This window comes from Neofelis nebulosa, chromosome 2, assembly GCF_028018385.1.
Source record: "Neofelis nebulosa isolate mNeoNeb1 chromosome 2, mNeoNeb1.pri, whole genome shotgun sequence".
NCBI classification, from domain to species: Eukaryota; Metazoa; Chordata; class Mammalia; order Carnivora; family Felidae; genus Neofelis; species Neofelis nebulosa.
The window spans coordinates 201,534,657-201,547,946 of record NC_080783.1 but is presented as its reverse complement, the minus strand read 5'-3'; the positions used below and the strand labels follow the sequence as shown (position 1 = coordinate 201,547,946).

Below are 13,290 nucleotides of genomic sequence, written 5' to 3'. Positions count from 1 at the left end.
TATTTTCCAGTTTAAGTGCTTGCTTTGTTATAAACGCTATGCTAGGCAATGAGAATACAACAGTGAAGAAAATTTATTTCCTCATGGGGCTTCTATTTGGTGAAATATTGGACACCACCACTGTTCCTTGATTTTATATTCACCATTATGAGTCAAAATACAACACAGGATGAATCTTCATAAGGTATGAGTGAGAAGATTTTGAGATACCATCTCAAGGAGAGGAATGTATTAGTTTGAATCTTTGGTGCTGGTAATTTTTAAAATTAATAACAGGTGCCTCTCAGACATTGTCACTGCCACATCCTGGTCATTCTGTAGACTCAGCGACAACTTATTTTCTCTCAATAAATTGAAGAAAGTTTTATTTTGTAGGTACTATGGCCTGAATTTGGGGGGGTTCTCCCCCCAAATTGATGTATTGAAATCCTAACCCCCAAAGACGATAGTATTAAGAGGTGGAGCCTGTCTTTGGAAGGTGCTTGGGCCTTGCCTTCACAAATGGAATTAGATATCTTATCTCTACCACCATGTGAGGACTCAGCCAGAAGGCACTGACTGTGGACCAGAAAGAGGGCCATCACTAGAGTGTAACCTTGCTGGCCCCTTGATCTTGAACTTCTCAGCCTCCAGAACTCTTGAGAAATGAATTTCTGTTGTTTACAAGCTATGCAGTCTGTGATACTTTGTTACAGCAGCCCGAAAAAGAAAAGGCGGTAGGCTATGTTTATGACCATCTTCATTGTGTAAATCTATTTATCCATTTTCTCAGCCTTAAAAATCACTGTAGGGGAAGTATAGAGTATAAACAGAGAAGGATATTTAGTTCTTCAGGAAGGCCTTCAGCCGCTCAACCCTCAAAGTTTAGGGCTTTAGTTCCATTCTTTCGGTTTAAGATCATAAGTTACCTGCAGTATAGCTGTCTTCGACTAACGGCCAGCTCAAAGGTCTTGGAGGAGGGGCCGTTTTTGGGAAGGCCCAAACTGTCAGGAGTTGCAGGATATCCTGCTTATTGTTTCTATATAACAAACTACCCCAAAATTTAGTGGCTTAAAGCAAGCATTTAAATATGCGCACAGACTCTGTTGATCAAGAATTTGGACAGGGCACTGTGGGGCTGACTGGTCTTTATTCTACAATGTCTGGGTCCTCAGTTGGGAAGATTCAAAAGCTGAGGGATACTTCCTGGGGCTGGAATCGTCTCTAAAGGTTGTTTATTTGTATATTTAGTGCTCGGGCTGGGATTCTGGAAGTCCAGTAATGCTGACTGGAGCACTGACCTGGGACCCCTCCATATATAGCTTGGCCTTCCCCAGCATGGTGCGTCAAGGTAATCAGACTTCTTCCGTGGTGGCTCCAGACTCCCAAACACAAGTGAAGGGATTCAGTAAACAAAGCTGCAGATGTATACATTTTCTGACCTGTCCTCAGAAGTCACATTACCTTACTTCTGCAGTACTCTTATTGGTTGAACAGAAGTCCATCCAGACTTGAGGGGAGCGGACATAAATCCCTTCTCAATGAGAAGATGACAAAGTAGAAAAGCATGTTGAATAGCTATTGTGGTGGCTATCTTAAAAAATATAATCAGCCATTGGGGCGCCTGGGTGGCTCAGTCGGTTAAGCGTCCGACTTTGGCTCAGGTCATGATCTCGCGGTCCGTGAGTTCGAGCCCCGCGTCAGGCTCTGTGCTGACAGCTCAGAGCCTGGAGCCTGTTTCAGATTCTGTGTCTCCCTCTCTCTGTGACCCTCCCCCGTTTATGCTCTGTCTCTCTCTGTCTCAAAAATAAATAAACGTTAAAAAAATAAAAAATAAAAAAAATATAATCAGCCAAGAAAGGGAGTAGATTTTGGAATCAGACTAAAACCAAGAGGAGCAAGGTAGAAGCTGCAATGTCTTTCATGATCTACCTTCAGATGCCACTCTCCATCATTTCTACAATAGCTTACTGGTTACAGAGGTCAAATTATTGACACTATTCAATGTGGGACGGTGTCACCTATGTGGGTGCATACCAGGAGGTAAGAATCATTGGGGTCCATCTTGTAGGCTGGCTACCACATTGCCCTTTGGCCTATACGATTGAGTAAAACCTCTAGATTTTGAAGCCAAAAATGAAAGTTATCAATTTGGGGAAAGCAATTCGTATTCCTTAGCTCTTACCGGAATCAACGACTACTTTGCCTACTCCCGTTTGCCAGGTTGTCTCTGCAACAGGGTTATCAATTCCACTTGAAAAGTGACATCGTGTCAGGCTATGGTTAGCTCCGAAGTCAGACCGCCTGGGTTTGAGTTCTGTCTCTACTTAGGGTTGTGAGGATTAAATAATATAAGAAGTCTTTAGGACAGTACTTGGCACATAGCATGCGCTAGATTTTGCAAGCGATTATTTTGGATGGCTTCTACAGAATCTACATTTTCTGTCTCCTGAGAGGGAAAGTCATAGAGTCACACATTGGAATAAACATGGATGTTCACTTGTTTTTTGCTTCCATTGTTACCTTATCCCAAGATCACTTTTAGGCCCTCAGAACATTCATGCAACCCACAACTTGTATATCCTTTCTGCAACTCCACACTACCCACCTCATGAATGCCACTTCATTGCGCTGGCTCTTCTCATCGCACTGCCTTTTTTTTTTTTTTTTTAAGTTTAATAAGATATAATTTGCATACAATAAAATTTACCCATCTTAGTATATAGATTAAGGAGTTTTGATGGATGTATACAGTTGTGTAATCACCACAATCAAGACATAAAACATTTCTATCAACCTCAAAACTGCCCTTATGCCCCTTGGCAGTTAATCCCCTGCCCCCAACTCCATTTCCCCCCTCCACCCCCCGCCCCGAACCGTTAATTTGATCTCTATCCCTACAGTTTTGCCTTTTCCGGAATGTCTCATAAATGGAGTCACACAATATGATTGTGTGCCTGACTTTTGTGCCTGACTTCTTTCATTTAGCATATGCTTTTGAGATCCGTCCGTGTTGGGCATGTCTCACTAATCCATTCCATGTTTCAGTAGTCTGATCCTTTTTATGGCTGAATAGTGTACCGTTGTATGAATGTACCACAATTTGTTTACCTATTCAGTAGCTGATGGAAATTTCAGTTATTTCCAGCTTTGGTTTATTATGAATAAAGCTGTTTTACACATTTATGTACAGATCTTTATATAAAAATGTGTTTTCATTTCTCTTGGGTAAAATACCTAGGAATGGGGTTGCTGGATCATACGGTAAATTTGTTTCATCTAAAAAACTACCAAACTGTTTCCCAAAGGGGCTATAAGATTTTGCATTTCCACTAGCAATGTATGATGAGTCCTAATTTGAATGCAGCCTTCACTGCAACCTAAGTGAGTACCGTATCTCCATTGACCCTTCCTTCCCATTCCCTAGAAAGATTACCATATTGGTCATAATGACACTCTATTTTTAAAATACGAAACTTATTTACTGAAGCATAGCATACTTCAGAAGAGGACACATCACATGTATATGACTTGATGAATTTTCACAAAGTAAACACATGCATATAATCACCACCCAAATCAAGAAAGACTGCTACCAGCATCTTAGAAGCTCACCTCATGTGCCCATTCCTAGTACTCCCTCTCTTTCTTAAAACTGACTACATACTATCCTGACTTTTAATAATATGATTTTGCTCATTTTGAATCTAAGAAAAATGGATTGATACAGAATGTACTCATTGTTGTCTGGCTTCTTTGGCTAAGCATTATGTTATTTTTTAATTTTTTTTAAAGTAGGCTCCACACCCGACATGGGGATTGAACTCACAACCCAGAGACCAAGGGTTGCATGCTCCACTGACTGAGCCAGCCAGGCGTCCCACTATGTATTATGTTTGCATGAGTTCACCCACATTGCTCACATAGCAGTAGGACATTTATTTTTGTGTTCTCTAATACCACTACAATTTATCCATCCTACTGTTGATGGACACTCAGGTTATTTCCAGGTGGGAATTAGTAAAAATAAATGCTTCTCTGGCCTTCTTCATAATAGCCTCAAACTGGAAACAATCCATATGTCCATGAATAAGAGAATGGATAATCAAATTGTAGTATATTTGTATGATAAAATAGTACCCAGCAATAAAAAAAACCAAACCACTGATATATGCAATATCATGGATAAGTCTCAAAAATCTTATGTTAATTGAAATAAGCCTAACACTAAACAATACATAAAATATGACTCCATCTCTACGAAGTCCAAGAATAGGGAAAACAAATCTGTAGTGATAAAAATTAGAAAGTGATTTCTGGGGATGAGGGAAATTGATTAGAAAGGAGCACAACTTGATATAGCAACATGCACAAACCTGCAGTTTTTGATGTTTTTGTTTTTGTACAACTCTGACCCATTTGCTACATTCCTTCCCCCCCCCCCCCATAAAATATGTGATAGAAAGGAGCACAGCTCAAGGAAACTTCCCTGGACTATGAGGAAATATTCTATATCTTGATATGGGTGCTAGTTCCATGGATGCATACAAATGTCAAAATTCACTGATCTGAACACTTAATATCTGTACATGACATTGTATTGTATGTCAATTATAACTCAATAAAAATAAATTCATAAAAATGCTTAGTCCTAAAAAATGCTGTTATGAACATTCCTATACTTGGTTTTTGGAACACATAGGTATTCATATCTGTTGAGTATTTAGTTAGGGGTAGAATTGTTGTGTCATAGAATATGTATGAATCCCAGCTCTGAACTTAATAGCTGTACAGCATTGGGCAAGTACCCAGAACCTCTAGAGAACACCAGATTCCTTATCTGTTACCAAGGAGTTAATCTCACATTGATGGGTGCAAACCATGAGAATTGTTTTTGTCAATTAACAAAAGGACATAATGCAGAAAAATCACAGATTTTCAGAATATTTGCCATTTAAAAGATCAGTAAGAATGGAATATTCCACTCCTGCCTGGAGGATTTGAGTTACTTTGACACAGAGGAGCAGCCTCGATTTCCAACCCAGGTGCAGAGCTTCAGATAAGGGGTTTCCAGATACAACATTCCACATTTATCCTCACGTTGTAGTTTCCAAGGCAACAAGATCCCGAGTCCTCTTGTTAGCTCAGGCCTGATGATAATCCCCTTACATGTAGCCTGCTGTGCTTTGAGGCTATCAAAACACTGCTTTTAAATTTTACCTACACCCCATCTTTCCCCCAAATCCTAGAATAACTCTATCTCCTCCTGTGCTAGGTGAGATGCCCCGTGATTTCTCTGGTGTGCAGTCTCCCTTGCAGCATGAAGTTGATAAGCCTAAGTTTGTCAGACCACAGGTGGTCTTTATCAGATAGGCTTTATCTTGGGGGTTACCGATAAGAATTGTAAAAGGTGTTCACATTGCCTGGATAGGTATTTAAAAAATGGTAGTTATTTTTTATTATTTATGTATAAATATAATAAATGTGCATTTGACATCTAGTATTTGCAAGACATAAATGTATTGCTTTGGCAGATAGCACACAATAGCACAAGACACAGATAGAAAACCACTTTTTATTGAGATGGAGAAAATACAGGCACCTGGGTGGCTCAATCAGTTGAGTGTCCAACTTCGGCTCAGGTCATGATGTCACAGTTTGTGAGCTTGAGCCCTGCACTGGACTGGCTGCTGTCAGTACAAAGTCCGCTTCTGATCCTCTGCCCCCGCCCCCTGCTCCTCCCCCCCAGCCTCTCTCTCTCTCTCTCTCTCTCTCTCTCTCTCAAAAATAAAACATTAGAAAAACACAAACAAAAAAACAACAATAACAAAACCCTATGTCTTCAGTTCCTAGGATTAAAAATACCTTTACTGAAGTTCACCTTAAATAGAGTCAAATGTAAATGAAAAACACTCAAGACTATTTTATAGGTAAAAAAGTACAATTGACATGATTTGCTATAAGATTTGACATATGGATCTAAGAAATGGTAGCGTTTTACTAACCAGAATCAGAGCCCCCAAATGTCATCTGTCCCTTTCTGTACAGAAAGAAATGCTCTTATAAATGCTGCACAGAAACAGCTTTGCTTACAAAATCTCTAAGGCTGAACGCAGGCTTATTCCCTCATTTGGGGTCTCCTCCCAAACAGGCAAACAGCTTCCTCTCTTTGACCTTTCCCAGACATTTCAAAATAGGCTGGGGTGGGGATGGGTGGAGAACTCAGGAAATAAACGCTACCAGTTCCCCCTTCACTTCTCCCTATCTTGATCTCTTCCCAAACCAAAATCCTACCGACGTCTGCCCATTTACGATAAGCTCACAAAATGCAGTCTTCTGTGGGAACATTGAGGTCATACATTCCAAATAACTTACAGAATGATTTTTAAAATTTGAGAGTCTAGTTCTCCCAAAAATCCTGGTTTGAGATACATAGTAAATTAAGAGGCTATTTGGGAAAGATTTAAATTTTTTTTTAATGTTTTATTTATTTTTGAGACAGGGAGAGACAGAGCATGAACAGGGGAGGGTCAGAGAGAGGGAGACATAGAATCTGAAACAGGCTCCGGGCTCTGAGCTGTCAGCATAGAGCCCGACGCGGGGCTCGAACTCACGGACCGCGAGATCATGACCTGAGCCGAAGGCGGCCGCCCAACCGACTGAGCCACCCAGGCGCCCCGGGAAAGATTTAGATGGAGAATGAGTTTAGGAATATGAGAATGCATTTTAGGGAAGAAGCAACATGAGGATGGAGTTGTCTTAGTGTTTGGGTTTTGCAGTCAAATCTCAGAAAAGCAAATTGACTGCTGTGGTCTTAATTTTCTAAGTGTTGCAAAAGAAAAGAACTTACTTTGTCGAATTACTTTGCTTCAACATTAAAAAAAAAAAAAAAAGATTGTCTATTATTTATCCCGAAGGTAAAAATATAGTTAGAACATTGTCCCTTGCTATGATAGAGCTTATGAACAGCGAATTGCAGTGAAGATTCATACATAGTATGTTCTCAATAAAAAATATTATCATCGCTTTATTGTTTAGATTAGAAGAGGGGTGGAGGAAGAAATAAAAGCCGTCTGTAAACCATAAAAGTGCTCCGCAAATACTATGAAAGCCCTAGAGTTTGGAAGTAGTGTGAGGGATTTCAAGAGTTTGGTTACGGATCTGAGGGTCAAGGTTGTCGAATTCTCCTATATTTGGGCCTGAATTCTCAGACTAGGATGTTAGGGCTGAGATCATCGGTACAATTTTATGCTAATCAAAAATTCTTGCCTCCTGTCACCGTGCTCTGGCGAGCAACAACACTGTCACACCAGCTCCTCCAATCCGAGCCCCAACCGTATGACGTCATCGCCCCGCCCCATTCCTCCAAAGCGGATGCGTCCTGTCTCTAAGCTACTGTCTCGGGCACCAGATCCAGCGCCGCCTGCGCAGTGGCCCGGGGCGGGACGGACGCATGCGCGCTGCAGGGAGGTGGGGCTAGTGCGCACGCAGCCCTAGCCCCCTCCCCCGCCCTTTCTCTTCTCGGTTCCCCCGTCAGGGTGCGGGTCCAGTCTGGTGGCTGCTTCCGGTAGGAAAGGGCTGCAGGGCGAGTCGGCCTCAGTTCCTCATCATGTCTTACGGTCCCTTAGACATGTATCGGACCCCGGGGTCCTCTGGGCCCCAGCTCCGGGACTTCAACAGCATCATCCAGACGTGCAGCGGCAACATCCAGCGGATCAGCCAAGCCAGTGAGCCGCGGTACAGGGCTGGGGGGCAGGGGCCGTCCCGGGGACAGGCCTGGGTGAGGGTGCCGGGACGCGGAGCCCGGCCGAGGCTACGGCCAAGGCCACACCTGAGCCCATCTCGGGCTCTCTCCCGTGGGGGCGGCGGGTTGCCATCCCCGAGTCTTATCAGGCCCAGCCTCCCCGAGGGTCCCGAGCCCCAGCTGAAGCTTGAGTTTCTTCTCTGGTGTTCTCCTCTCACGGTCTTGGGGCCGAAACAGCAGTCCTGACAGCCCTAGGGTGGGAGGAGTGTGTGTGTCACCTCGGGAATAGTGAGTGAGTGAGTTGACTTGGCGGCGCAGTGGTCAGCCGAGTTTTTCCTGTCATCCGCCTTCCCCCCACCCACCTCTCTTTCCTCTTTGGCCAGTTTGGATCAGGAGTTGTTTACTGATGTAGATTTTCGGTTTACATTCCGCTCAGCTTCTTGCTCCTTGGAAATTAGCAGCTTTCAATTAAGGGAAGTGGAGAGGGCATGTGTTTGGGTGACTTAATACCCAGCTCTCCCTGTGATGAATTTGGAAATCAGATACAATAACTTGTATTTGAGGGACGAGGTGACTTCTGTTTTAATAAAGAGAATTCACCGAAAACATTTGGATTTACATGATTTTGTCTTTTGTAGCAAAAGATGTGCATGTATTTTTGGATTTCAAGCCGATGAAGTTTTTGCATTCCTTCCCTATTTAGCCGCTTTTTTGAACAAATCTCGTACACAGAGAAGCTCAGGGACTTGGCCACATTCACACAGCAAGTAAGACATGACAGAGTTAGTGGCGGATTTCAGAATGTCATTGCTTGTCTTAAAACCACCTCCCCATCGTTAGGTTCTGAGTAGGACTGATTGAACTGATTGAGTCAAATACAGCCTGTTTCTTGTGCTTGCAAATCATCTCAGAGCCTTATAAACAGGTCAGCAGCACAACTTGACTTGGAAAGAATCCTCATTTATTATTGTGTTTTTGTGAGCTTGGCTGTACTCTTTTAATAGGTAGAACTCAGCTGGTCCTGAATTATAATTACGTTCTATATAAAGAGGGGGGAAAGTTTCTGATGAAGAGTGTGAGACTGGGTGATATGGCAGTGGAAGGAAGAATAAATATGTGGCCTGTATAATATAGAAATTAAAAAAAATTAATATGACCACTGGTTAGAAAGTATAGTATTTTGTGTTCTAATTCCTCCTTTTGTGAGGGAGCTGTAATACCAGTTAGGTCACAAGAGTCTACTTCAAGGCTGAAAGTTTATTGTTGAGGCTAAATGTAACCTTAATGTCTGAAATATTCATCCTAGGTGTTTTTTGTTTTTGTTTTTGGTTTTTTTTTTTAGTATTAGGCATGTGGTAAGTGTAGGAACTGGCATGGATTCTTTCAACAGGGAGCCTGTGGAGTTGTAACAACCGAAATACAAAGTTGCAAGTGATCAGTACTACAGAAGAGGTATATAATAACACTGTGCAGGTGTTCAGGGGAGAAAGATACCATTTTCATTTGGGAGGAACCTGGGAAGGCATTATGGCATTTGAGCTAGGTCCAGAAAGTGGTGGAAAGGATTCGAATTTTAGACAGTAGAGAAGGGAATAAAATGCACAAGGCATGCTGGTGGGAAAGTATGGGGTATATATAGGAAAGTAGAGTGATTTAATTTGGCTGCGGGAGTGGACTCCAGAAAGTAGTGGAGAATTGGGTTGGAAAAGTTAATTTGGGGCCCAAACCTGAAAGGCTATAAGTGTTAAACTAAGGGGGCTTGGATTTAATTCTTTAGGAGTATATATATTGAATTGGAAGGGACTGGAATTAGAGACACCAATTAGGAGCTGTGAAAATGAAAAGGAAGGAAAGGATAGGCTTCTTTGGTAATAGACTTGACAGGATTTAGCTGTTGGTTGGGTGTTGGGCTCAAGGGATCATTGGAGTCAACTGTTAATAACATTAATAGGTTATATTTGAGTACATACTGTGTGCCAGGCAATGCAAAGAGTGCTTTATATGCATTATCTTATTTTTTTTTAACTACTCTGTGAAGTAGCTACCAATATTATTTCTTTGTATGGGTTAGGAAGCAGACTGAGAAAGTTTAAATAATTACCGAGCTAATAAATGGCAATACCTGAATTTGAAACCACATCTGTCTCTTATGACCAGTAATTAGCTTTTTTATAATTTTTAATTAATATTACAGTTTGTAGAAGCCCTTCAACTTACAAATGACCCCTTTTTTTTTTTTTAACTCTCCATAGGAAAGTGGGGAATACCTGAGGCCATAGAACTTTCTCATGTGGTGTGTCTAACCTCCCTTGCTAGATTGTTAGCTCCTTTGAAGAAGCATGGGGCATGACTTATTCATCTTTTTATTTCTAGTACTTATCTCAGTCCCAAATATATGATAGATTCATACATGTACTGTTCAACAAATATTCTTTGAGCACCCTCTGTGCGCTGGGATTGGAGTGATGAACAAGACAGACAAAATTGCTGCCCTGAGAATGTGTGTGTACCTATGTGTGTGTATATACGTATATAAATATCCAGTAATGATTAAATGCCATGAAGAAAATAGGGTAAGGGGATGGAGAATGAAGAGAGAAAGAGGGTGGGTGTTCTGTATTTTAGATCAGATGGTTAAGGAAGGGCTCTGTGAGGAGGTGATATTTGAATAGACACCTGAATGAAGTGAGGGAGAGAGCCATGTGAGTAGCCGGGGGAAGGCATTCTAGGCAGAGGTTATAGTAAGAGCAAAGACCTTAATGTGTTCAAAGAATAGCAAGGAAGCTAGTGTGGCCGGACTGCAGTTAAAGAAGGGGAGCGGGGCGCCTGGGTGGCGCAGTCGGTTAAGCGTCCGACTTCAGCCAGGTCACGATCTCGCGGTCCGTGAGTTCGAGCCCCGCGTCAGGCTCTGGGCTGATGGCTCGGAGCCTGGAGCCTGTTTCCGATTCTGTGTCTCCCTCTCTCTCTGCCCCTCCCCCGTTCATGCTCTGTCTCTCTCTGTCCCAAAAATAAATAAAAAACGTTGAAAAAAAAAAAAAATTAAAAAAAAAAAAAAAGAAGGGGAGCATAGTAAGAAAAGAAGTCAGGGACGTAGTCAAACATCTTATCATTTAGGGTCTTGATGCTTTTTTTTTTTTAATTTTTTTAATGTTTATTTATTTTTGACACAGAGAGAGAGACAGAGCATGAGCGGGGGAGGGGACAGAGAGAAAGAGGGAGACACAGAATCAGAAGTAGGCTCCAGGCTCTGTGCTGTCAACACAGAGTCCGACGCGAGGCTCGAACTCACAGACCACAAGATCGTGACCTGAGCTGAAGTCGGACGCTCAACTGACTGAGCCACCCAGGCACCCCTAGGGTTTTGATGCTTAACAAATAGTATATTTAAAGTGAATGAGGTTTTTCTACCATCTTTGAACTCTTACTGCCTCAGTTTCCTTGTACTGGGTGGTACCTACCACATCTTATGACCCTAGTCAGCGTGAGTTGGAATTCTTCCCTTAGGGTTGTTAGATGAGGGATGGGGAATTTGAAGTTAGTAGGGTGACATTGCTTCTACCCTGTTATGAGGTTGGTGACTTTCCCCAAACCTCTCCCAGACATGGCAGACATACTAAGTATACACTCTGAAATTGAGCTCACAGACATATACCCATGTCCAGAGAGCCCTGCAAGCACTCTACCCATTGAAAATTTGAGAGAATAGCTATTCTTTTTTCTCAGCTCTCCAGCCACAGATGTAGGTTTGGAATTACTGAGCATATCAGCCGAAATATGGCAGGCCACCACGTGAGTTGATATAGATACAGCTAAGGCTGACTGCCTGGTACAACAAGGGTTGTTATCAGTATGTGTGGGGTACAGAAGAAATATACTTAACTCTGCCTATTATGGAGTGAAGGGTCTGGGCAAGTATTGCTGTGTCAGATATAGGAAAAGACCTAATAGCCTCCAAGTTAGCTTTGCTTCCAAGAGCAGCATTGCTGTTCTTTAATATTGCTTATTTATTGATAACACTTTTTTAACTAAAAAAATAAATAAATAAAAGGCAGTTGAATTTTTAAAACTGATTACTGTGAAATCCCATGGGTGGTCTTTCAAAGTTATTTTCGCATTTGCCATTTGCTTTTTATTTCATTGCCGTCTCGTAAATCTTCAAGATGTCAACATGTGTATCACAGCATCAAACTCTCAGTGTCTCTGTTTCCATTCTTATTCATCCTGATAATGTATCAGCAGTATGTCTAAAATCCTGGCTTGTTTTTTAAAGTATATTTACTTATTTTGAGAGAAAGAGAGACAGCGTGAGTGAGGGAGGGGCAGAGAGAGAGGGAGACAGAGAATCCCAAGCAAGCTCTGCACTGTCAGCGCAGAGCCCGATTCAGGCCTCAAACTCATGAACTGCAGGATCATGACCTGAGCCGAAATCACTGACCAAGCCAGCCAGGCGCCCCTAAAATCCTGTTTTGATTATACCACTCACCTCCTCAAGAGCCTGTGGTGGCTCTCTGTTGTCTGCTGCATCATATCGTAACTTGCTTTGTTTTCACTCTTTGTCATCATTTTTTTTTTAAGGTTTTATTTTTAAGCCATCTCTACACCCAAGGTGGAGCTTGAGCCTACCACCCCAAGGTTAAGAGTCGTTTGCTCTAGGGGCGCCCAGTTGGCTCAGTAGGTTAAGCGTCCAACTTTGGCTCAGGTCATGATCTCACAGTTCGTGAGTTCAAGCCCTGCATCGGGCTCTGTGCTGACAGCTCAGAGTCTGGAGCCTGCTTGGGCTTGTGTGTGTGTGTGTGTGTGTGTGTGTGTGTGTGTGTGTGTGTGTCTCTGCCCCTCCCCCACTCACGCTCTGTCTCTCTCCTTCAGAAATAAACATTAAAAAAAATTGAAAAAAAAGAGTCATTTGCTCTACCGACTCAGTCTCTGTCATCTTAACCCAAATTAGCCGTATTTTCTACTTATCTTCACTCTTTGCTATAAGCAGGTTATTTTTCTTAACATCCTTAAACACTGGTTTTTGCTTCAAGTTTTTGCACCTTCTGTTCCTCCTTTCTTTAATATCTTTCCCTACCTCACTATATAAATTATACAAATCCTCTGAGTTGTGCTTAAATCCTACCCCTTGCAACTAAGCCTTCCTTTGCTTTTGAAAGAAAGTGAAGTCAGAAGGGGCATGAGCTTTCAGATCAGCCCTTCGGTGACTGAGTCCTCGCCCCTCTGTGCACTGTTAACCTTGGGCAGCTTATTTCCCTTTTTTGTTGCAACCCCAGGTGTGAAATGAATGGAATTGTTAAAATGGGGCATTTGAAAGTAGAGTGCTTGGCACATAGTAGACATTCAGTAAATGGTGATATTATTGGTCAAATCTCCTGCCCCACTACGCTTTAGTAGCTAGGTGAGCAGTTTCAGGAGTCACACTGCCCGGGTTTGAATCCGAGATCTGCTTCTTACTTACCTGTGTAGACATACTGCTTTACTGCTCTATTTCTCAATTTCCTCATCTTTAAAGTAGAGTAAAAAATAATCTACTTCATAGGGCTTTGAGAGTTGAATGAGGTAATTATGAA

General features: G+C 42.1%; 1 protein-coding gene across 1 annotated transcript in view; it reads left to right on the top strand.

Annotated features, from left to right (window-relative positions):
* Nucleotides 1–7,466: 7,466 nt before the first annotated feature.
* The window catches only part of STX12 (syntaxin 12), a 42,450-nt gene continuing 36,626 nt past the window's right edge, over nt 7,467–13,290 (top strand). Inside the window, exon 1 of the mRNA XM_058718432.1 lies at nt 7,467–7,706. Coding sequence (XP_058574415.1) covers nt 7,589–7,706 — 118 coding nt within the window. The 5' untranslated portion in view covers nt 7,467–7,588. The remainder of the gene's footprint in view (nt 7,707–13,290) is intronic.